This window comes from Petaurus breviceps, unplaced genomic scaffold, assembly GCF_028583685.1.
Source record: "Petaurus breviceps papuanus isolate PSGF00001 unplaced genomic scaffold, PetGlider_PUasm1.0 180, whole genome shotgun sequence".
Lineage (NCBI taxonomy): Eukaryota > Metazoa > Chordata > Mammalia > Diprotodontia > Petauridae > Petaurus > Petaurus breviceps.
The window spans coordinates 5,007,401-5,030,803 of NW_027185782.1; the positions used below are offsets into that span (position 1 = coordinate 5,007,401).

The 23,403-nt window shown below is 40.5% G+C and overlaps 2 protein-coding genes across 3 annotated transcripts in view; one reads left to right on the plus strand and one right to left on the minus strand.

The window, feature by feature from the left end:
• Nucleotides 1-20,630, minus strand: part of SUGP1 (SURP and G-patch domain containing 1) — a 52,297-nt gene extending 31,667 nt beyond the window's left edge. The window contains exons 1-4 of one of the 2 annotated variants that reach the window (XM_069086905.1): nucleotides 20,511-20,577; nucleotides 15,859-15,942; nucleotides 8,005-8,176; nucleotides 4,792-4,895 (exon numbers count right to left, since the gene is read on the minus strand). In XM_069086905.1, the coding sequence (XP_068943006.1) occupies nucleotides 4,792-4,895; nucleotides 8,005-8,176; nucleotides 15,859-15,883 (301 nt within the window). In that variant the 5' untranslated portion in view covers nucleotides 15,884-15,942; nucleotides 20,511-20,577. Of the gene's footprint in view, nucleotides 1-4,791; nucleotides 4,896-8,004; nucleotides 8,177-15,858; nucleotides 15,943-20,510 lie in introns of both variants that reach the window. The other variant, XM_069086906.1, reaches the window with a different exon arrangement.
• A 309-nt stretch (nucleotides 20,631-20,939) lies between these two features.
• The window catches only part of MAU2 (MAU2 sister chromatid cohesion factor), a 93,162-nt gene continuing 90,698 nt past the window's right edge, over nucleotides 20,940-23,403 (plus strand). Inside the window, exon 1 of the mRNA XM_069086908.1 lies at nucleotides 20,940-21,257. Coding sequence (XP_068943009.1) covers nucleotides 21,006-21,257 — 252 coding nt within the window. The 5' untranslated portion in view covers nucleotides 20,940-21,005. The remainder of the gene's footprint in view (nucleotides 21,258-23,403) is intronic.

Consider the following 23,403-nt stretch of genomic DNA (forward strand, 5'->3'; position numbering starts at 1 on the left):
ACAACATTTACTGGAGGAAGCAGCTACTGAACTGAATCACAGAACTGAACAGGGCCTTAAGAAGGCATCTAACCTGTTACCATGCCTTCAGGCACTGTGACACACAAGTAACCTGAGAGGTATGCACATACCTGTTCTATGTTTACAGAGAAGATTCCAAAACTTATTTCTATTCCAAGAGCAACGTTTTAAATGGAAAGTTTTTCCTTCTGTCCTAAACACTTCCTATTCTACTTTAAAATCATTTTTCCCCCAGTGGCAAGAATTAGTCAAAACTAAGATACCATGTTAATAATCAACAGGAATTTATTTTCAAATCAAACCAACCTATTTGATGTACAGAGTAGAAAACAAGATGCAAAATATTCTGCTTTACTTGGAACTATGCCCCGAAAATTACTAAACTGAGCATATATCCTTTGACCCAGTCATACCACTGCTAGCCTAAACTTTTATAACTGCTCTTTTGGTGATGGCAAAAAACTCTAAAGTAAAAGGGAACCCATAAATTAGTCAAAAGTTAAACAAGTTATAGTAAGTAAATGTAAAGGGATGCTAGTGTAATGTAAAAAGTGATGAAAGTGTGAGGGATAACTTGCAGTGAAGTTTACCCATTCTGAAAATCCTATATACATTCTTATTACTTCCTTATACTTTGTAACTAAGTTCAATATCATTTCCCCACAAATATATATATATATATATATATATAGAGAGAGAGAGAGAGAGAGAGAGATCATTGTGTACTTCAAGATAATGTAAGAACTAATGAGTATTAATACAACTGATTGCATTAACCACTGAGACCAAATTAGAGGTGTTTTTAGTTTGGGGAAAGGAATGGTAGTGTGAGAGGTAGTAAAGGATTAAGTTTCTATAGAACTGCAAGAATTGCTGAAATAAGACTACTGATAAAAAGTACCAGACAGTAGCCTTGGGAAGAGTTCAGGCAGTAGCCTTGGGAAGAAAATGGGTTCCGAGAGAACTCCTAGATAATACTAAAAATGAAATAATGTAGAATAAAAGGAGCTGGCAGCAGCAGGTGGATTTAACCAATCAGGAAGCAGGCAGCAGCCTTGGGACACCCAGGCCCAGATAAGAACACATCTAGGTTGGACTGAAGGGGTTTCAGTATTCTGGGGTTGTTACTGCGCTTGCATAGTGGACCGCATGTATTATGTATGTTACCTAACAAAATTAGAGCCTCATTAGTAATAATTATGGTAATGGTTGAGATTGCTTTGTGCTGATTGGTTGGCATTAATAAGAAGATTGTAAGCTTGCCTTGCCAACCAATGGTAAGGTGGGACAGTTGAGAGGTTGTGGAATTCCCAAGTTAGGATTTCATAATCATGCCTTTGCCTTCTGTAGGCAACAGGTTCTCCCTTCTGGCTCTTTGGAGACGCCTTTTCTTGCGATATCATAAGAAATTCTTTTCTACTTTCTACCTTAAGAAGCCTCTGAGTTTAATTTGGGCAAGGGTCTTTACTGTAAGGTTATAGAAAAAAGTTACAGAAAACTTCAATTATAAAACCTTAAGAGAAACCTGGGAAGACTCATATGAAATGATACAGAGAAAAATGAGCAAAAACAGGAGAACTGATACTATAAAAATAAAACTATAGAAATGAAAACATTCTGAAAGATTTAAGACCTCTGTTTAACCCAATGATCAACTATGATTCCAGAAGACCAATGATAAAGCATACTACTTACCTCCTGACAGAGACTAGTATGCAGAATAAAGCAAAGTTTTGGACATGACCAATATGGGAATTTGTTTTGCTTGACCACGCTTATTTGTTACAAAGATTTTGTTTTTATTTTCTGGGAGAGGAAAGAGTGAAACAGATATTTGGAAGAGAAAATGAATGCTTGTTAACTTTTTAAAAATAAAATTTAATTTAAAAATAGAAGAGTTTACTTTACTCTCTGTTATTACCATTAATGTGAACACTTATTAGCCTGACTTCTGGTCCTGATGCTCTCAGTGAAAAAGACAAATATAATCAAAAAGGGAAAAAGGGAAGAAGATAGAAGGGATAGCTAACATACAAATTATAAATCACAGGATTTTTAACTTGGAAGGGGCCTTAGAATATTAATTCAATCCTTTAATTTTTCATATAAGTAAGTTCATGAGCATAGAGAAGGAATTCCTCAAGGTCACATAGGTAGATCCAATCCCATTTTCTGACTTCAAATCCACTGCTCATTAAATATATAATGCTACTGGTTATAATTCTTCTTTACAACTTGACTAACGTTTAATGTGAAGGTATTTGTAGAACCTATATCCCGCCATGAGGAGGAAGGGGAAGAGAATCTGGAACTCAAGGGATTGTGGAACTGAATGTTGTAAACTAAAAGAAAATAAATATATAAATTTTTTTAAAAAGAGAGAAAAAAAATAAATATACAATGCTACCTTTTGACTACTACATCAGACTGAAACAACACTGACTTCTGAAAAAAAATAAGTGTGATGTAATGAGAACAACTCTGCATTAGGAGATCTAAATTTAAATGGTGACCATAAGGTCAATTTATGATTTTTTAAATTATTTAATTATTTAAATGCTACAGGAAAGTTATTCTGCCTCTGAGACTCAGTTTCCTCCTATATAAAATTAGAATGCCCACCTGACAAGTGTGTAGTGAAGATCAAACGAAATAATACACCGTGTGATTACTATCATTATTATTGTTGTAATTAGGATATTAAATTAATTTGTATTAATGCCAAATCTTGGAATGCCAAAACAAGCCTCTTAATTCAAAATAAAATACAGCAGTGAGGACACTCTACTTAAGCTCTTTTTCCAAAAGCAGGCCTTAAAGAGATGATGGCTGTTAAAAATAATCAAACTGGAGGCTAATCCAGATTAATGTCACTAAAGCATGGCTCTGATGATGTCACTTCACTGTTCAAAAGCTTTTGGCAGTTTTCTGTCTACCAAACAGAGCTCAAACCTAACCTGAAATCCAAGCCCTATCTGGTTCCAAACTACCATTACAGCTTTAAATTGCACTATTCCCCAACATACAAATAATCCAGCCACAATGAAGCAGGCCCCACCCTACCCTGAAAAGTGTTTGTTCAAATTTCTTGTATTTTTCCCTATACCCAGAATGTACTCCTCCCAACCCTGCTTATTGATCTTCTGCTATCTCTCAAACATCACCCTCCAAGAGGTCTTGCCGGTCTCTTTACCACCTTGATCCAAAATTAGGCATAATCTTTCCTGTCTAACTAATCTTATAGCACTTTTTATTCCTTTTATGTACTATTTTGAGAAAAGTATAGACCTGTAATTTCCTTGGATTAAGGACTTTGTGGTGTAGAAGCTCCCACCACCAATGCAAATTTCAGTAACATATAATCAGAGCCAAAACAGGAAAATGACAAATACTGGAGAGGATGTGGAAAAATGGGAACACTAATGCCTTGTTGGTAAGAGTTGTGAACCGATCCAATCATTCTGAAGAGCCATTTGGAACTATGCCCAAAGGGCAATAAAAAAGTGCATACCCTTTGACCCAGCAATACCACTTCGAGGGCTGTATCCCAAAGAGATCATACAAGTGGGAGGAAGACCCGTCTGCACAAAAATATTTATAGCAGCTCTTTTTGTGGTGGCAAAGAACTGGAAATCAAGGGGATGCCAATCAATTGGGGATGGCTAAACAAGTTGTGGTATATGAATGTAATAGAATACTATTGTGCTATTAAGAAATGAGAAGACGGACTTCATAATAACCTGGAGAGACTTATATAAACTGATGCTGAGGAAAGCAGACCCAGGAGAACTTTGTACAAATTACAGACACATCGTATCTGTGACTACTAACTTTTATAGACTGGGCTCCTCTCAGCAATGCAAGGTTATAAGATAACTCCAAAAGACTCATGATGGAAAGGATATCCACATCCAGAGAAAAGATCTATGGAGTTTGAATGCAGATTGAAGCAAACTACCTGCTCTCTCTTTTCTGTTTAGTTTTGTTTTGTTCCTTCTTGCTCATTGTTCATTTCACTGGCTATAAATTCTTTACAACCTGACTAATGCTAATGCGAAGGTATTTGTAGAGCCTATATTGGATTGCCTGCCGCCATTGGGGAGGGGGGTGGGGTGAAGGGAGAAGGGAGAAGAGGGAGGGGAGGGGGGGGGGAGAAAATTTGAAACTCAAGGGATTGTGTTTGGGAAATGGGAAACTCAAGGGAAATGAATGTTGTAAACTAAAAGTAAACATATTATTAAAGACAAAAAAAATTAAAAAACAAAAAAAACAATGGCTGTCAAAGTTCAGTTGAGGGACTTCTAAGGGTCCCTGAGACCACTCCAGGAGGTTTTCAAGGTTAAAACTTTTCATAATAGCACTAAGGTGTTTTATTTCTAATATAACTAGTGTATGGAGATTACTCACATTTTTTTTTAAAAAGCTCATTGGGGATTTTCAATTTTTAAGAGTGTAAAAGAGTCCTGAGTTGGCAAAGTTTGTGAATCTCTGCCCTATGCCAGGCTGCCTCTTCTTAAGTACTTACTGCTTTCTAATTTCTATTATATTTACCTGTAAATGTCTCATATATTTAGTGTCACTCTAAGATCCTTAACACATTTCTGATTTATTTTTGTACCTTTCCCAGGATCAACATATACTAGAAACTTAACAAATGTCTGCTGAAGCTGAATGCTGAATAACTGAGTGAATGCCTGAGGCATGGTGCCAAGAGATTCTAAAACCAAAGTTTCCAGAATTCTCTAGACTACTAGGTTGAAATGAACTTACCTGTGCAAGATCTTTCCTTCTGCAGCTTCAGAAACTGCTGCAGGAAGCTGCCATCATTGGCAAACTTGTTAGAGACAGAAGCAGCATTTGGTGCACTTGCAATTCTAAGCCCAAAACAAAAGGAATAGATATCAGATGACAAAAAAAACACAAGGAAACCTGCCAAGTTTTAGACCAGGTAAGCAAAGAATGACAATCATCAAGCTTTTATGAAGTACCTATGAATGTGCCAGGTCCTATGCTAGGCAGTAGGGATAGAAATACAAAAGTGAGTCAATCCTTGTTCTCAAGGAGCTGACATTCTGCCTGGGGGAATATAAGATGCTCACTTACAAATGTAGGGTATATACAAAATAAACAATGATTTGGGGGAGAGGCACTAACAACAGGGGGAACAAGGAAGGAGTGACACTTCGATGGAGCTTTCCAGGGAGTCAGGGATTCCAAGAGACAGAGGTAAAAAAAGGAAGCACCCAGAGCATGGGAGACAGCCTGTGTAGAGGCACGGACCAGGAAGGTGAAACATACAAGGAATGTAGCAAGGACGTCAGTTTGGATGGAATTTTGAGTGTGTGCAAAGTAATGTAGGATCAGCCTGGTTAGATTGTAAAGGCCTTTCAATGACAAAAGAGGTATCAGTATTTTATCCTGATAGCCTAGTCATATTTTATCAAAGTGCTACTACTTTAACAGTAATGTGGAAGATGGTTCAAAGAGGAGGAGACCAATTTAGAGGCTATTGCATAGTTTAGGCAGGAAGAAATGAGGGCCTGAATACGGATGGTTGTGGTGGGAGTAGAAAGGGATAAATACAGGTTTAGAGCTAGAAGAGACCTAAGAAGCCATAGAGTTCAATTTCTGCCTTTTACAGAAGAAGAAACTGAGGAACTGAGAGATGAAGGAACTAGTCTAGGGTCATCCAGATAGAAGGCACCTGAGGTGGGACATGAACCTTGTCTTGTCTAACTACAAGTACAGAACCAATCCAAGATACCATGCTCTGAGATGCTGAGAGGGATAGCTAGACAAACCTTGGTAATTGAGATTATGGGATAGGAAGTAGTGAAAGTGAAATGCTAAGGGGAAAGAGAACAACCTTCATCCTGTCAATGCCAAAAATAAATTCCATTTAGCTCAGGGATAATCATTCTCCTTAACTGTTTTCTAGTAGGTAGGGGACTCCCTCAGTGCTTTTTACCTAATGTGAAACAAAACTTTAAGATCCAGAGCATTCTCTAGTTTGAAGGAAACAAGAACATAGATTGTGAACGCTGGAAGGGATCTCGGACAACAGAATGTTAAAAGCCACTGGGTTATCCTAGAATGAGAGCCTTTGAGCTGGAAGCAACTGAAAGATCATGTTAATCCAGCCCCTTAATTTTACAAACAAGACAACTGAGGTTTGGAAAGTCGAAGAAAGATCAGGGCTCCTATAGCTATTTTGTGGAAGAGTTGGGGCTTGAACTCAGGTCTTCTCCCTCTAATTCAATGCCATTTTTCCTACATCATTCTGCTTTTCCTCTCTCTTCTCAAAGTGGGTTTGAAAGGGGTTATTTGTATTCATAATCACCTAGATATAAGCTAGGTTTAACTGAAAGAAAAATATTTGTCAAATAATCTTTAAAAATCTCAATTATTTGCTAACTACCTGATACCATCAATTTGATTCTCATTCAGGAGCCACCTGTTTTTGTACAGGACTAGGAGCTAAGAATGGTTATTAGCCACTGACACCTATTCTAGATGTAAACTGCCACTGGAACTGGAAAAGTAGAGAGGCAATTGTAAAGAAGCTATTGTTTTCTTATCAGAAACAGGCTTAATAAATCTAATTTTTTTTTGTCTAGATCTATGATTTAATTAGCATACAAAACCTAGTGCGGAAACTCCCTCTACCAAAGTATATCAGTAACTTGTCATGACTTCTGGTCTTAGATAGCTGCCAGGAGCAGTGAGAGGTCATGTGATTTGTCCATGATCAAAAAGCAAGAACTGAACCTAGGAATTCCTGATTCTAAGGCTCACACTCTTCTATGTCAAGCTGCCTCTCAGATTATAAATCCACCACTTTGTCAGTTTACCTTCAACCACACTGTAATTTACTCTTGATGCTCTTTAGTGGATACTCTTACTATTGTAAGCAAAATCTTGCTCGGCACATTGAAAGTGAGAAGCTTTGGGCCAATCTCCTTAAATGATGGCAATTAAGCTGATTATCATGTTTCAGTCTGATGTAATTTTTTTTAAAGGTGAGTTTGGTTCATTAATAAAATGATCAACAGAAACATACATAATATGTTTTTGGCTAGCTCTTCATAAATGTTTTTGGCTAGCTAAGACCAGGCCTCATCTTTTTGAGGTAGATTTTTACTTATGATTTGCCTGTTTTGACCAGTCAAAGCGGAAATCACTGAGAAATCTCTTTCCAGACATCCAGATATATCCTGCAATGACCCACCCTCATGCCTTACAATCTATGGTACATACCATACATTCTAGATAATCTGGACTATTATTTGCCCCTCTGCTTGTACTATTTTTTGTGCCTGGAACAGACTCCTCCCCCAACTACTATTTATGAACTTTCTATTTAATCAGTCGATAAGCATTAAAGTGGTTATTATGTGACAGGAACTGTACTAAGTACGGGGAACGAAAGATAAAAGAAAAATAGTCCCTGTCCTCATGTAGCTCACATTCTAAGGATAGAGAAGACAACATGCACCTCTATGTATAAATATTACTTATACATAATATACAAAATGAATACAAGGTAGCTTGGGGTGAGCACAATCAGCTTCATGTCAAAGGTAGTGTGTGAGCTAAGTTTCAAAGGAAATCAGGGCCCAATTCAGATGATGACTTCCTCCATTAAACGTTCTCTGATGCCCACCCTCCCCCACGCCAGCTATCTTGTCTTCCTCAAATTTCTTACTTTCACTGATCCTCTCCTTTATCCTATGCCTTGTATGGCAGTTGACTGTGTACATATCTCTCCTCCCTGTTAGGCTGTAGGCTCCGAGAGACCAGGGTCTGTTTCCTTTCTTTGTATTTCCAGCACAGAATTTCCATACAGCTGATGTTTAATAAATGTTTGTTGAATGGATATGATTACTAATTAAGATTCTGTCTGGCAGACAATAATCCTGAGATATTGTGAATATCATAAAAGCTCTCAGCAATATATATATACACATATATATATACACTCACTCCTTGGGTGGTGGGGGCTGGGGAGTGGCCACATGACTCTGTTTGGCTTGTTGTTCCATTTTGGCCTCAATTTCCCGCTTTTTCTGAGCAATCAGCTCCTCCTGATGAAGAATATTCATGTTCATCTTTCCAGATTTAGGTGGTGCAATTCCAAACCACCTGTTGGCTTTTCCTGCAGAAGTAAGACACAAGACCATCAGAGATTATCATACAACAGCCTTACACCATTTAAACAGGCAATGTTTAAAATAAATAAAAAGTAGAAAACAAGGCTCCTTTCCTAAAGGAGTTTACAATCTAGCTAGAAAACCATCTAAACAAACATTTGTTAAATACCCATACTATATATTTTACGGTACACTCTGCTAGGCAAGGGAAGATACAAAAATAAGTAATAGTCTCATCCTCATAAAGCTCTTACTCTAGATACGATGTGTACACAAATAACAATAATGTGAAGTGATACATGATCAGTACATCAGAGGTAAATAAAGTGGTAGAGGAGTTCTGAGGGGGAAGAAGCATTAATAACAAGGATAAGGAAAGGGTTTATGAAAGAGAAGGAAGGCTTCATGGAAGGCAAAGGACAGATTAGATCTGAACAAGTTGAAAAATCAGAACAGATGAAGTGGAATGAGAGGTGGGCATTCTAGGTACAGAGAAGTGGGGTAGAGTGAAAGCAAAGGCAGGAGGGTGGGTAAGGAGTATGGCAACGAGTACAATGTGGCAGAAGCATAAGTTAAGAAGAGTGCAGTATGACAGAAGGCTAGAAACAGTGTGCTGTCATAGACTATGGGAGATGTTAAATGCTAGGCTAAGGAGTGTGATTAGGTTTTGTTTTAAACAGAGGAGTAAAGTAACATGACTGGTGATTGGACTAGATGGTCTCTAAAGTCCCTGCAAGATCCAATCTAAGACCTCTGCATAAGGAAGAGGAGTCTGGCTAACATAAGCACACATCTCAATACAGTATTTAAGTGAATAATTAAGCACAAGGGAAGATGACTCTGTAGAATAAAGTGATCAGAGGACTCAAAGTTGATGGGATACAAGCCAGGCCTTGTAATTAGCTATCATCTATTTTTAATTTACTTTTTCATCTCTCTTGCTTCCCCCAAAGAAAATATAAGTTTTCTGAGGGCAAGAACTATTTTCATTTATGTCTTTGTATCTCCAGTGCACAGCACAGTGCCTGGCACACAGTAAGTGTTTTCCCCTCCCAGGTCTGCTCCTGAATTTCCAGATATCAAAAGCATGCCTTAACTGCTGTCTCATGCTGGAACTTCCCTCACTATTACAGAACATCCAACAACCTCTGTGACCTTCTTACCCTGAAATATTCTTCTGCCAGGCTGGTCCGCCTTCTCTCACCGGTGAGTTTTTCCTGAGGCTTCCATTTTGTGGAGGGTCCCAGGGTAGCCACCTTCATTTTCCATCTACTCCCCTCTTTTGTGTGTTGTCTTCCCCCATTGAATGTAAGCTCCTCAAGGGCAGGGGGTCATCTTTCTTTTTGCTTGTATTTGTATCCTTAGTACTTAGTACAGTGGCTGACACATAGTAAGCACTTAATAAGTGTTTTTGCCTAGCCTTATCTTACCTAGCTTAATAAATGTTAGTTAAATGGAATGGAATAAGCTAAGGAGAGAACATTCCAGGCAAAGAGGATAGCATAAGACTGGGGGTGGGGAGTACCCACAGGAAGGTGCATGAACTGGTAAACTTTGAATAGGTCAATTTGGCTGAAGCACATATTCATGTGCACAGATAGGCTGTCTGGAATATTGTGCAGGGCTTTGATGCCAATCAATGAGCATTTATTAAGGACCAAAGTGCCAGTCATTGTCACAACAAAGACAAAAATGAAACTAGTCCCTGCCCTCAAGAAGCTTACATTCTATTAAAGGAAACCAGCAGGTAGATATATAGATAGATATTCACATAAAATTCACTACCCCACTAACAGCTAATGAGATTAGGACAGGCTTTATGTAGAAGGTAGCACTTGAGCTGAGGAATTCTAGGTAAAGGAGGTAAAAAGAGAGTATATTTCTAGCAAGTAAAATAGACACTAAAAAGGTAAAGAGATAGGAAATGGAGTCCTGAATATGAATAGTAAGAAAATGGTTTTACTAAACCACAGAAAGCAGGAAAAGGGGTAATATGTAAGGTAAACTGAAGCCAGTCTGTGAAGAGCTTTAAATTTCTTCTCAAAGGTAATAGGGAGCCACTGGGATTCACTGAGTAAGAGAATAACATGGTGAGACCTTCTTTTTAGGAAAAGCATTTTGGCAGCTGTGTGTAGGATGGCTTACAGAGGAGTCCCAAGATCTAAGGGAGGTAGAACCATTGCAAGAGCCTAGGCAAGAAATGAAGAGGGCCTGAATTAGGGTGATACATATGTGGGTACATAGTAGCAGATAAATGTCAGACATTTTGTGGAAACAGAATGACAAGATCTAGCAAATGAATGAATATGGGAATGAGCAAAAGGAGCTGAAGATGACATTGAGGTTGTGAACCTAGAAAGATGGTGGTGTCCTTGATAGTAATTTAAGTTTTCTAAGAGGGGTGGGTTGATGAGTTCTGCTTCAGACACGTTGAATTTAAGATGTTTATGGAACATTTGGTTTAAAAAAGCCAGTAGGCAGCTGGAGTTCAAGTGAGACACTAGAACTGAGTGTGAAGACGAGCAAGACAACTGAACAAAGGCAATAATTAAACCCATAAGGTTACCATGTGAGAGTGTAGAGAGAGAAGGGAAGAGGGCCCAACAGGGCCTTGGGAGACAGCCACAGCCAGGGAGAATAATAAAGAGGATCTAGCAAAGGAGAATAGCATATCCAGAAGGAGAAGATGGGCAACAGTGTCAGATGCTGAGATACTAAAGGATGACAAATGAAAAAACATCACTAGACTTGGTAATTAAAAGTTAAATAAGTGAATAAACATTACTCAAAAGAACCACAAACTAGGCACAATTATATGTGAGAGAATGTGCCAAAACATTAATAAAGAAAATGCAAATAAAAACTCTGAGGTTTTATTTCATACCCAACAAATTAACAAAGACGATAAATGACACATATAGTGACTGCTGGAGGGGCTAAGGATAAGCAGGCTGACTAACGTGCTGTTGGTGAAGCTAAGAATCAGTCCCACCACTCTGGAAAGCAATCTGGAATTAGGCCAAGAAAGTAACAGAAATGTTCCACTGTCAGGCATATGCCCAAGGAGGCCAGTGATAAAAAGAAAAGGCCCCATATACTCCCAAATATCTTATAGAAGCACTTTTTGTAGCAGCAAAGAACTGGAAACAAAGTAGATAACAGTCAAATGTCAAACAGCTGAACAAGTTGGGATATAAAAATGTGATGGAATATATGTGCTGTAATAAACAAATATAATGAATATAAGAAGGGGGAACAAATGCAAAATGAAGTAAAGAGAACTAGGAAATAATGCAAAATGACAACAATGTAAATGTAAAAACTGCAAACAACTATGAATATTATGAAATCATAATGATAAAATATCCAAAGGCAAAGGAGGGATGCCTAGAGGTATGAAACACAACAGATAGAAGATCTTTTTCAATGTACTGGCCAGTTTGCTGAAATTTTTTCTTTTTTATATATGTTTTAAGTGATAGCTCTCATAGAGGAAGACTGAGAAATTTAGGCAATGCAAAAAAATATATCAGTAAAAATTTATTTTAAACATTTTTTTAAAGAGCATTGATAATTCCAAAGAGAACAGGTTCAATTGACTGATGAGGTCAGAAGTAAAACTCTAAGATGGCCAAGTACAGTACCCCTCATTCCCCAACTCCTCCAAACAGATCTAGAAAATGTACCAGATTGAGTCTTGATTGGGAAAACCAAGGGGAAAAAACCAGAATGCGTCATTCTTCTAGCCCAAATCCACACAGGGAGACAGACAGTGAAATTTACAGATGCTAGGGAAGGAATCTGGTCAGGAGGGCGATGAATAGAGAGCATTTGAGCCCAGGGAGATATTCTATACCAGAGCAAGAAATGATTCCAAATCCAATATAGAGAGGCCTAAATTTGGGTAAGGTGCAGGAATAGGAGCCAAATGGCAGCTCTGTTGCTCACTACCCTGTTCAGGTCCTATTTCCAGAAGAGAATAAGGAGGGTACCTGCAAAATGGTGGTACTGGTGGTTCCAGGTTAAACAAGTTACAAGGCTCTAGGCTGTGCATTCAAGAAAGTTCAGAAGCAAGCAGCAGTTGTGTGGCTCTAATTTTAGGGGTAGAACAGGGTGTGAAACCTGCAAAGGAATAATCAGGAATCCCATACCAAAGGGGAGCCTACAGCTCTGTCACTCTGAACTAGTAGAATTTTCCAGCTGACTGATAGTGGCCGAAACCAGTAGTAGTCTACTGATACTCCAAACAGGGCAAGGCCATAGTCGGACCAAAACTCAGATCAGGAACATGCATAGCTTAATTCAGGCCAGCCGAAATCAGAGAACTTTGGGTGAACTAAAAACTTGCAGGTCTACTAAGTGGGCCCTGAATATCCTAGAAAAAGACAACATTTAAAAGGAGCAGCAGAACCACCCCAGACTTTTCCTACAGAAGCCTGCTCCTAACAAGTCCAACATCAGGAAGTGGGCTGGAAGAATAAGCAAACAAAAAAGAATCCCACCATTAAGTCAATATTATTGTGACAGAGATGTCACACAAACCCGGAAGAGATTGACTACAAAATATCTACAAATAAAAGCTCGAAGAAAAACACAACTGGTCACAAATTCAACTAGAATTCCTGGAAGAGATGAAGCAAGAGTTTAAAAAAATTAAAATGTTTTTATAAATTAAATGATTTCTCTAGAGGGAAAAAAAATGGAAAAGAAATGAGAGCACAGAAGAAAGAATTCGAAAAGGAATTAAAAGTCTGATACAAGTGGTGCAAACTTTACCCAAAGGGGGAAAAACTCCCTGAAAACTAGAATGAACCAAACAGGAGCCAATGATTCCATAAGGCAGTAAGAAATATTCAAACAAAGTCAAAAGATGGAAAATATACTGCTTCTCACAGCAAAAAACTGTCAGGAAAGCAGATCAAAGAGACCTAATTGAACAATCACTGGACTACCTGAACACCATAACCAAAAAAAAAAAAAAAGAGCCTAAAAATCTTATGAAGCCATAGACAAGATCACACAAGCAACATTTAGCAGCCACCACTATAAAAAAGTAGAGAGCCTACAATATGTTATTGCACAAAGTCATAGATACAGGCTTATAGCCAAGAATCACCTACCCAGCAAAACTGAGTAAAATCCTTCTAGGAGAAAAATGGACCTTTAATGAAACAGGATTTCCAAGCATTCATGATGAAATGCCCAGAGCACTTTAAAGTGCAAACACAGGAGTCAAGAGAAACATTAAAAAGGTAAATATAAATGAACAATGATAAGGGACTAAGCTGTTTATACTCCAAAGTGGAGAAATACTATCCACCAACTGGGGAATAGTTGATCACATTATGGTATATAAAAGTGTTGGAATATGATTTCTTTCATGATAAGAAACAATGAAGAGGATGGTTTCAGAGAATTCTGCTAAGAATTTGACAGAGCCAAATGAGTAGAACCAGGAGAACAATTTATGTGGTGACAATAATAATGCAAAGACAAAAAACTGAAGGATTTAGTAACTCTGATAAGAGTAGTGACCAACAATTCCAGAGGACTGATGATACTACCCACCTTCAAACAGAGGTGAAGCACTCAGAGCGAGACCAAAAAAAATTTTTTAACATGGAAATTTTTTTTAACTTGACAATACATGTAACAGGTATTTTGTTTTTCTATATCACTGGGAGGGGAGGTGGAAGAGGAAGAAGGTAAAATTTTGCTGATTAAAAACAATTTAATTTTTTAAATTAACAAAAAAAGAAGTTAAAGTGCAAAAGACTGAGGTGTGAGAGGAAGCAAAGGGAAGGTATAAGTAAATACAGTTTCCTTTTAAGGGTTTAGATTACAGAGGGGAAGTGAAGGCATAAGTATAGACAGCTTTTTTCTAGATGATGGGGGTCTGGAGTAGAGTGGGAGCAGAAGGAAAGAAAAGAAAGGGAGACATAAAGCCAAGAGACACTGGGGAAAAATATATCTTCAGGTTTTGGTGACTGAATCAAGACAGGTGTCAAGGAAGAGGTAAAAGTCAAAGTTCACTCCAAGATTTTGAGCTGGAAGTAGGATAATGGTGATACTATTACAAAAATAAGGAGGATCAGCGAAGGCAAAAGAGGAATCAAACCTAAAAGTAAAAACAATAATTCATCTCTGATAATAGCTCCAAGAAACATAAGGAGCACTGTAGGTGTTCTCCATGACATAATTTCAGAAAGTTAAGGACATGACATTTCCCTTCAGTAAAATTCAATTACAGATTGGTGAATTTATCAAATATATTTGTCCTTTCAGACTGTACCAAATATTTATTAAATGCTTGCCACATAAGCACTATCATAGGCACAATGCATGCAAAAATATAATAGACTCTGCTCTCAAAAAGCTTACAAGGAGTTGTACTTGATATTTTCTAAAGTCCCTTCCAATAGTAAATCCTGATTTAATGAAAAGACATGCACTCTCACAAACATACCCCACTCCTCTGCCAGCCACACAGACACAGACACACACACTCACTGAAGAATTAAGTACAAAAGAAAGGAACAAGTAAAATGCTAGTAAAAATTTGATGAGGGAAGAATCACTTTTAAAGGATTCAAAGCTGGAAAGGACCTTAAAGATCTTCTAATAAAACCCAAACAAGCAAACTGAGGGCCAAAGAGGTCACATGATTTGCCCAGGGTCAAATGACCCGGTATTCAACCCCAGGTCCTTGAGCTCCAAATCCAACAGTGTTCTTCCCACTGCACTGATGCCTCTGGAAAAGTTGAAGAAGAGAGAGAATCAAAGAAGGCTTCAAGGAGGAAGGGATCCCCTAGTTTCACCTTGAAAGAATGGACTTCAAGAGGAGACTGAATTCAAAATCTTCTCTAACTTTTTCCTCCCTTTACCAGTCTTCTTATACCTTAAGACTGCCTCTTGTGGAAGTGGAGGCAAATGTAGAAATGATCAAAATCATATCTATATCTATGTTAATCAGCATGACATGTAATGATTATACTAAACATTTAGACTTGTTGGAGCTTCCCTACTTTCCGGGGACTCTGACTTGGAGGATGAGGTTGCAGAGGTCAAGAAGAGAACAGGGAACAGATAATGGTCAATTTGGATGAACAGCAACTACACAAAGGGAAGCAGTATGAGATCAAGCTGGAAAAGTAATTTGGTGAGTTTATACTTTATTTCTTTAAGCAATAGGGGGCAAAAAGCCACTGAAGATTAAGTAAAAAAAAATGTCATGAACAGAATGATACATTAGGAAGAAGACTTGGGCAGCAGTGTGAAGGATTGACTGAAGAAAAGATAGGAAATAGAATGGAGAGAGAAGATGAGTTTGATTATTACAGTAATATAGGTGGGAAGAGAAGAGCTACTGAATAAGACATATTCAGAGGTAACTGAGAAGAGGCACTGGATGCAAGATATTATTGCTTCTCAAAGAAATTAGCTTTATTAACCTAAAACAACTTTTTGAAAAGTAGAGGAATTCCTAGCTCTAGTTTAGAAATAGTTACCTGTGGGGCAGCTAGGTGGTAAATAGAGTACCAGACCTGGAGTCAGGCGGATCTGATTTCAAATCTAGCCTCAAACACTTAACACTTACTGGCCATGTGACCTTGGGCAAGTCACAACCCCAATTGGTTGTTAGGCATTCTCCCCCTCCAAAAAAGAGAAAAAAAAAATAAATAGTTACCTTCAAAATCATGTCTCTGTCCCATCTAGCTCTGTAACACTTCTTTCTATGCATTTTGCTTTTCTGGATCACTAAAATGAAGAGCTATGGATAAAGGAAGAGGCCCACAACATTTACTTTTTAAGTTAAAAACTTCCACTACCCAAGCAGTTAGGTGGCATAGTGAAATAGAGCACTGGCCCTGGAGTCATGAGGGCCTGAGTTCAAATCCAGTCTCAGACACTTAACGCTTACTAGCTGCATGATCTTGGGCAAGTCACTTAACCCCAACTGCCCTGCCCTCTTCCCTCCAAAAAGCAACTCCCCCCCCCAAAAAAAATCCAAACAAACTTCCACTACACTAAACAGTGATTGCTTTTGGAAACATTAAAAGTCATCCAATTTTTAACAGAAATTTTCTTTTTTGAAAATGAAAACTGTATTGATATCTTTTGTTTTTATACCACTAGCATTTCCCAATCTATCCTTCACTCTCCCTTAGAGCCATGTCCTAAAACAAAGAATATAAAAGAGGGAGAAAAAAAACTACTTTGGTAAAACTAACACACTTTTAAAGTCTGATATTATCAACAGTATTCCACAACTACAGCCCCCTCCCTCTACAAAGAAAAAAAAGCACATGTCTTTTTATTTCTCTTGTTTGGACAATTAAGACTTTCACTGAGGAAAGCATATACTTTTAGAATATAAGAAACAGAATCAATCATGAAGCTTAGAAGTCATCTACCCCAGTCTCTTCATACAGACTGGACATAGGAACACAGATTTGGAGATGAAAAGGTTATTAAAAATCATGTAGTCCAATCCATTCATTTTAAAGAGGAATTTGAGAAAATTGAGGCAAGAGAAGCTGACTTGCCCAAGGTCACACAGACAATAAGTGGTAGAGCCAGGTTTCAAACTCAGGTCTCCTGACTCCAAATATAGCTCTCTTTCCATGATAACATAATACCTCATTCCTGTGTAAGGATAGAAATTATTATTTCCTCTGATCTCTACTGCACTGATTTATAATGGTTAGCATCAGCCTAAACTCAAATATGTTATCTTCCCCACTTTGAACTGGCTTAGAGGCGTGGTTGAAAGGGAAATAACATGAACCCTCCTAGGCCCTGGGACATTTGCTCTCTAACTAGTTTAACCAGGGACTTGTTTGTGGTCTATAAATGACTGCCCAGCTTTAGCTGGACCTCCTTCCTAACGACAATTCTTCAGTCCTTGCAGGTCACCGAGAAATTAGTGGTGGTTTAATCTTCCCCAAAGGGACAACTAACAGAATGGTCCTTGATGGGGTACAGGCTCTGGCAACCCCCTTGAAGTCTGTCTGAATCTTCCCATTTGATTAGACATTTGCCTTTCATAGCGGCTTGGCCCAAACCTTTGTTACTACCTTGGCCCTCCATTATCCAGCTAGCCCCCACCCTTAATCCTTAACCGTTACACCCTTGAACTGGCCTAGCCCACCATTGTCTGTCGTCTCTGGGTAGTCTCCAGCAACTTCACTCATTTACTGGAGTCTGACCTCATTAACTCCTCCTGAAGACCCTCCCCAAACTCATTACTGGAGTATAACCTCATCTCCAGAAGACCATCCCCAAATTCTTCCTGTAGACCACCCCTAGATTCCTCCCACAACTTTTCTATATATTAGACCCCATCTTGTGCTATGTGGTGTGAGAACGCCATGAAATCTTCTAGCAACAGACTTGCTCTGCATCCAATACAAGCCTGCTTGTCCAATACAAGCCTTACAGAGGCTCCTTAAGAGAAAATATGTCCAACTTTTAATAAACTCTGCTTTTTTTGGCTGAAAGAAGACTTGAGTCAAATTCATTCCGCAGGATCCGGCATGTTGGTATTTTGGGGTCTCGAACACCCCTACCCTATACCTCATTATTCTATGGTGAACCACATCAGTCCTGATTTTCTAGTCAAAATTATAAGAGGAAGTTGAGCCCCATAAAGCAATTAACATTTCTTTATTGTCAGAGAGAAGTGGTGATCAACCACACTTGAAGACCAATTCACTTTCTCCAGCTTCTTAGGACACAGCCGCCCAATTACAGTGACTGTAGTTTCCTTCTCATCAATGTCTTGACCTGACTGAGGGGTCCAGTCTGACACAGTTTATTAACAGCAGCATTGTTAAAAAGAAAAAAAAAAACCTGTTATATTGCTCAGAGAAAGTGTACATTAATTTGCCTTTGTTGCATTTTACTCACCACACCTGACAATCATTCACAATTTTTACTTAAATTACCAGCTCTCTAAGAAGACAGCCTTCAATCTGTCCTCCACAAAGTTGCCAAAATGGTATTCCTAAAAACCATATCCCCTGTTCAAAAAGCTCCAGTAGTTCTCTTCTTGGGGAAGTAGGTAGCACAGAAGATAGTGCCTGGCCTAGAGTTAGGAAGACTCATCTTTCAAAGTTCAAATCTGGCTTCAGACACTTAATAGCTGTGTGACCTTGAGCAAGTCACTTAATGCTATTTGTCTCAGTTTCCTCAATCTGTAAAATGAGTTGGAGAAAGAAATGGCAAACCACTCCAGTATCTCTGCCAAGAAAATACTGAAATGGGGTCACAAAGAGTCAGATGACTGAAAAACAAGAAGCTCAATTCTTCATTCTAGAATAAAACACAAATTCATCTGTTGGACATCTGAAGTCTTCAACAATCAGGCTTCAGCCTGCCTTTCCAAGCTCATTATAGGATATTCTAAGTAGTTTAAAAGCTAAATAAATAAATAAAAGCTGTGCTGTATTGTTTCTTCCACTTCTGGGCTGATTACCTGACAGACTCAGATTTTTAGAAGGCCCAGATTGCCTAGCCTACTAAGAACAAGAACTGAGGAAATAAATTTTCACAGGAATGGAAAGGAGTGGAGAACAGATTTAAAAGTCACCTGAAAACAAAGGATTTTTGGGGCTGGAGAGGAACTTAGAGGTTATCTAGGCCAACCCCTCTCATTTTTACAAATGAGGTTAAGTGATCTGACCAAGAAGTAAGCAGCAGAACTTGATCCTGAATCCAAATCTAATACTCTTTCCTCTGTACCAGTTGCCTCCAAGCCAAGATGATTCATCACTCCAATACTTTAACTCTGTTACTGATCAAGTCACAAATTTTTCGAGCTTCAGTTTTCTCTATAAAGTAGGGGTCATTAACATTTCCTATCTCACTTGGTTGTTGTAGGTTAAAACATTCAACACTATGAAAATGTAAACTGTAGGCACTGATCACCAAAATAAAACACAAATTTATAAAGCCCTAGAAAAAGACCTACAACACATTGAATAGATTTACCTATTCAAAATCTATGGGAATATATAAACAATCGCACAGTTTGAGAAAAAGTAGATGTGATACAATCTGTACTATCAGTGGAATGAGTGATGACTGATATACTGAAATACTGTGTAGAAGAGCATCAGTTTGAAAAAGAATTATCTCCAACCAGTTTGGGTTAAGGTACCCCCAAAAGGGCCCTAACAAAAGCAAACTGGTACTTGTGACCACCTCTTTTGCTGTCTTTTAGATACTTGTACCTGTGTTGCAGGAGAGAGGATCTCCTTTCCTGTTTGGCAAAGAAATAATATTAGCAGCTCACATTTACATAGTGCTACAAAGTGTATTCATCATAACCACAGCTGACATCTATGTGGCACTCCAAAGTTTACAAATATACTTTATCTCATTTGAGCTTCTCAACAACTGTTTAAGACATTTACTATAGATATCGGAAAAGTTAAGGGACCAGCCCATAAGCACACAACTAGAAGACGTCCAAGTACTTGCATCAAAACAACCCCGACGGGGGGAAGGGGGGGATGCATATTCCCATTTCCCAGATTCACAAACTGAATTAGGGAAAGCAAGTAGGGATAGCACAGGAATGCCCTTGGTCACAAAGACAGGAAGTATGAGAGCCAATATTGCAAGAAACACAAGCTTTCTGATTCCAAATCCAGTGGTCTTCCCACTACATCACGGTGGCTCTTTTACTGCCATAAGACTCCAGGCGAGTCAGTTCCCCCTCTCTGGGCAGGGGGCAAGGCAAGAGCCAATGCAATCCAACCCAACAAAAGATTTAAGCAACACCCATGGCCCAGGCGTTCCGGCCTTCTCGGTTACACTCTTCTGGGAAGAGGGAGAACACCCCAAGTGTAGAGACAAGTAAACAAGGGACGAGTTAGGGAGAGAAGAGGGGAGCGCACTGTTCACAATAGGACTCGGGAAGGCTTCCCACAAGAGCTGACACCAGTGGCCCCTTGCAGCTGGACTCGCCGGCATCCGGGCAGGCCCGCGACTAGTCTGGTTAGTGGGGCAGGATTTCCTCACAAGCTCCAGGTGTCCAGGCTGCCCCACCGGGCCCCGAGGCTCCCGCAGCCCGGGAGGGTGCGGGGATTGTAGCGGCCGCAGCAGGGGAGGCATCGCAGCCTCAGAGCCGCCCCCGCCCGACTTTGACCCGCCCCCGCCAACAGCTGAGAAGACCCGGGCTTGGGGGCTGAGGGCTCCCGAGGGAGGTCTCCCGTCTCCCAGGTCCAGCGACACCGCGGCAAGGCCGGAGGCTCCGCGGGCTGGGCGGCCCTGCGCTGCGCCTCTAGAGGGGAGCGAAGCCTTGCGGTAGGGAACGAAGAAGGAGGCTGTTACCTGCAACATCCCGACTGTCCATCTTGAGGTCCTCAATCCCACAGTGCACCGCGCCCCACCCAGGGACGGGAGGGGACGTCTATGTGTGCGTGGAGAGGCTGAGGAGGGGGAGGGGAGAATGGAAGGGGGGGGGGGGGGGTGTTATACTGCGCACAGCCTGATGGGACAAGTAGTCCGTGCCTCTAGAACCCCTCGCGGAGGTCACTATAACAGAGTTCTTAAAGTGGTGGTGGCCTCACTTTGACCTTAGGACTGTTTCGGACTCATCCTCTGTGAGACGGACAATCTTGTGGTTGCTCTGAAACTTACCCCTTATCAACCGCGCTCTCATCCCATGGCAGCCTACAATTCCCATGAGGAGCCGCGCGCACGAGGGAGTTAGGAAGAGATGCTCACGAAAGCTTCATCAAGTTATCACGAGAGCCGCCGCGGCTTCCGTCCGGCGCCCCCTCCCCCAACCTAGTTCGGCGGCCGGTTGTTGTTGTGCGGCCCAAGATGGCGGCTCAGGCGGCCCAAGCGGCCCAGGCCGAGGCCTCAGAATCGTGGTACCTGGCGCTGCTGGGCTTTGCCGAGCACTTCCGCACGTCCAGCCCTCCCAAGATCCGACTGTGCGTACACTGCCTGCAGGCCGTGTTTCCCTTCAAGCCTCCGCAGCGCATCGAGGCCCGCACGCACCTGCAGCTGGGCTCCGTGCTCTACCACCACACCAAGAACACCGAGCTGGCCCGCAGCCACCTCGAGAAGGCGGTGAGTAAAGGCCCTGGGATCACGGCGCGGCGGGCGAAGAGGGGCTGCGCGGTGCCGCCGCCGATGCCCCGGCGCAAAGGGCCCCACAGATAGGCCAAGCCTGGGGGATGTGGGTGGGGGGCGGGAGGAAAGGCCTGGACTGAGGTGACAGAGGAGGACCCTCAGGTTGAAGGGAGGGAAGGAAGACCCCCATCTCCGGACCGAGGTGACAGGAGGCAGAGAGCTCGACTGAGGTGACAGAAAGAGGGGACCCCAGGCTAAGGTGACAGAAAAGGGGGACCCCCGGACTGAAGTGACAAGAGGCAGAGAACTCGAGCGGAGATGACAGGAGGGGGGACTCCGGGGCTGAGGTGACACAAGGGAAGAACCTGGGTACAGGACTAGGGAGCCTGAGTTGAGGTGACATAAGGAGGACAGCCCAAGCTGAGGTGATGGGAGAGGGAACCCCCAGACTGAGATGAGGGAAAGGGGGAGGACTTCTGGGCTGAAGTGACAGGAGGGGAGACCCTGGGCTGAGGTGACAGGAAAAGAGGGAGCCTGAGCTTAAGTAATAAGAGGAGAGAGGAGGAGGAGGAGAGCCTGGGCTAAGGGACAGAGAAGGAAGGACTCCGGGACTGTGGCTACAGGAGGGGAGACCCCCAGGCTAAGATGACAGGAAAGGGAAGGACCCCCAGGCGGAGGTGTTGGGAGGAAGGGAGCCGTAGCTAAGGTGACAGGTGAGGTGTCAGGAAAAGACAGACCAGAATGAGGATAGGAGCAAGAGAAAGTGGGGCCAGAGGTGACAGGAGGGGCAGAAGCTGAATTTGAAGTGATGGGGTTACAGGGTGGCTGGAGAAGGAAGGCCTGGGAGGGAGGCAATGACTTTTTAAATGACCATCCTGGGTCCAAGTGTCGATTTCACTTTTCACCTAGTATTTTCCTTTCCTTTCCTTGTTTTGATTGTCACAACCCTAGTCTTGACAAGTAGCTGGTACAGTGGCTATTGCCTTGTGTTTAGTATTATCATAGTTGTAAAGTTGTTTCTAATAACAGTAACACTGTACTACATCAGAATAAAGTTTACCCCCAGACTGGTTACTTAGATGTTACTTGCTATTGTACTAAATCCTGACTCGGTACTGTATGCAAAATAAAGATACTAATTTAATACTGGTTAAGCAAAGGAAGGTTTTTGTGTACTGTTTTGTGTATGTAAGATTCTGTTTGGTTTTAGGTAAAAATATTAATTTGCATTTACATAGCACTATACAATTTACAAATGTCTTTCTTCACCACAACCCTGTGAGGAAGATAGTAGAGTTAATTGTCTCATTTTACAGATTTGTAAACTGAGAGTCAAAGAGTTGAAATAGCCTGTTCATATGAGTGATTTAGCTGAGATTTTAACCTGGGTTCTTTTTCTACTATACCTCACTGCAGGTGATGGTAATAAATAGATCCTCTTTCAAGAGAAAGTCAGACATTTCTGGAAAACATTATTGTAATGACTTTGATGGTCCCTAGGCAGCTTGGTACACTGAAAAGAGCACTGGTAAGAGTAATGAGAGGACCTGGGCTCAAAACTTGCCTCTGAGGCTTACTAGCTTGTGATTTGGGGCAAATCACTTAACCTCACTGGGCCTCAATTTCCTTATCTGTAAAAATAGGGGGTTGGACTATATGACTTCTGAGGCATTTTCCAGCTCTAATCTATAATCTTAAATTATAATTTAATAATAATTTAAAAATAAATTACAAGCAATGCATGTTTCTAGTTCATGATTGGTAGTACTTTGCCACAAACTATATCCAGTTCAAATGTAACTTAATCACAATTTATATTAATAAAGTGCTTTAATAATAATAACTGACATCAAGTATTTTATGATTATCAAAGTATCTGTATGATTTTGGGCAAGTTATTTTGGACTATATGGCCCCTCAGTTCAAAATAGCTTTTCTTCTCTTATCCTAAGAAATCTGTGAGAACCATTCTCCCTCCACTGATTATCCTTATGTATATGTATTCTTTGTATCCTCCCCCAAGTAGAATATAAGATCCTAGAAATCAAGGACTGTTTTTTTGGTCTGAATTGACAGTGCCTAGCACAGTTCCTTGCATGTTGAATTCAGTAGTTTAGCAGATGTTTAAGAAGGGTCAAAGGCA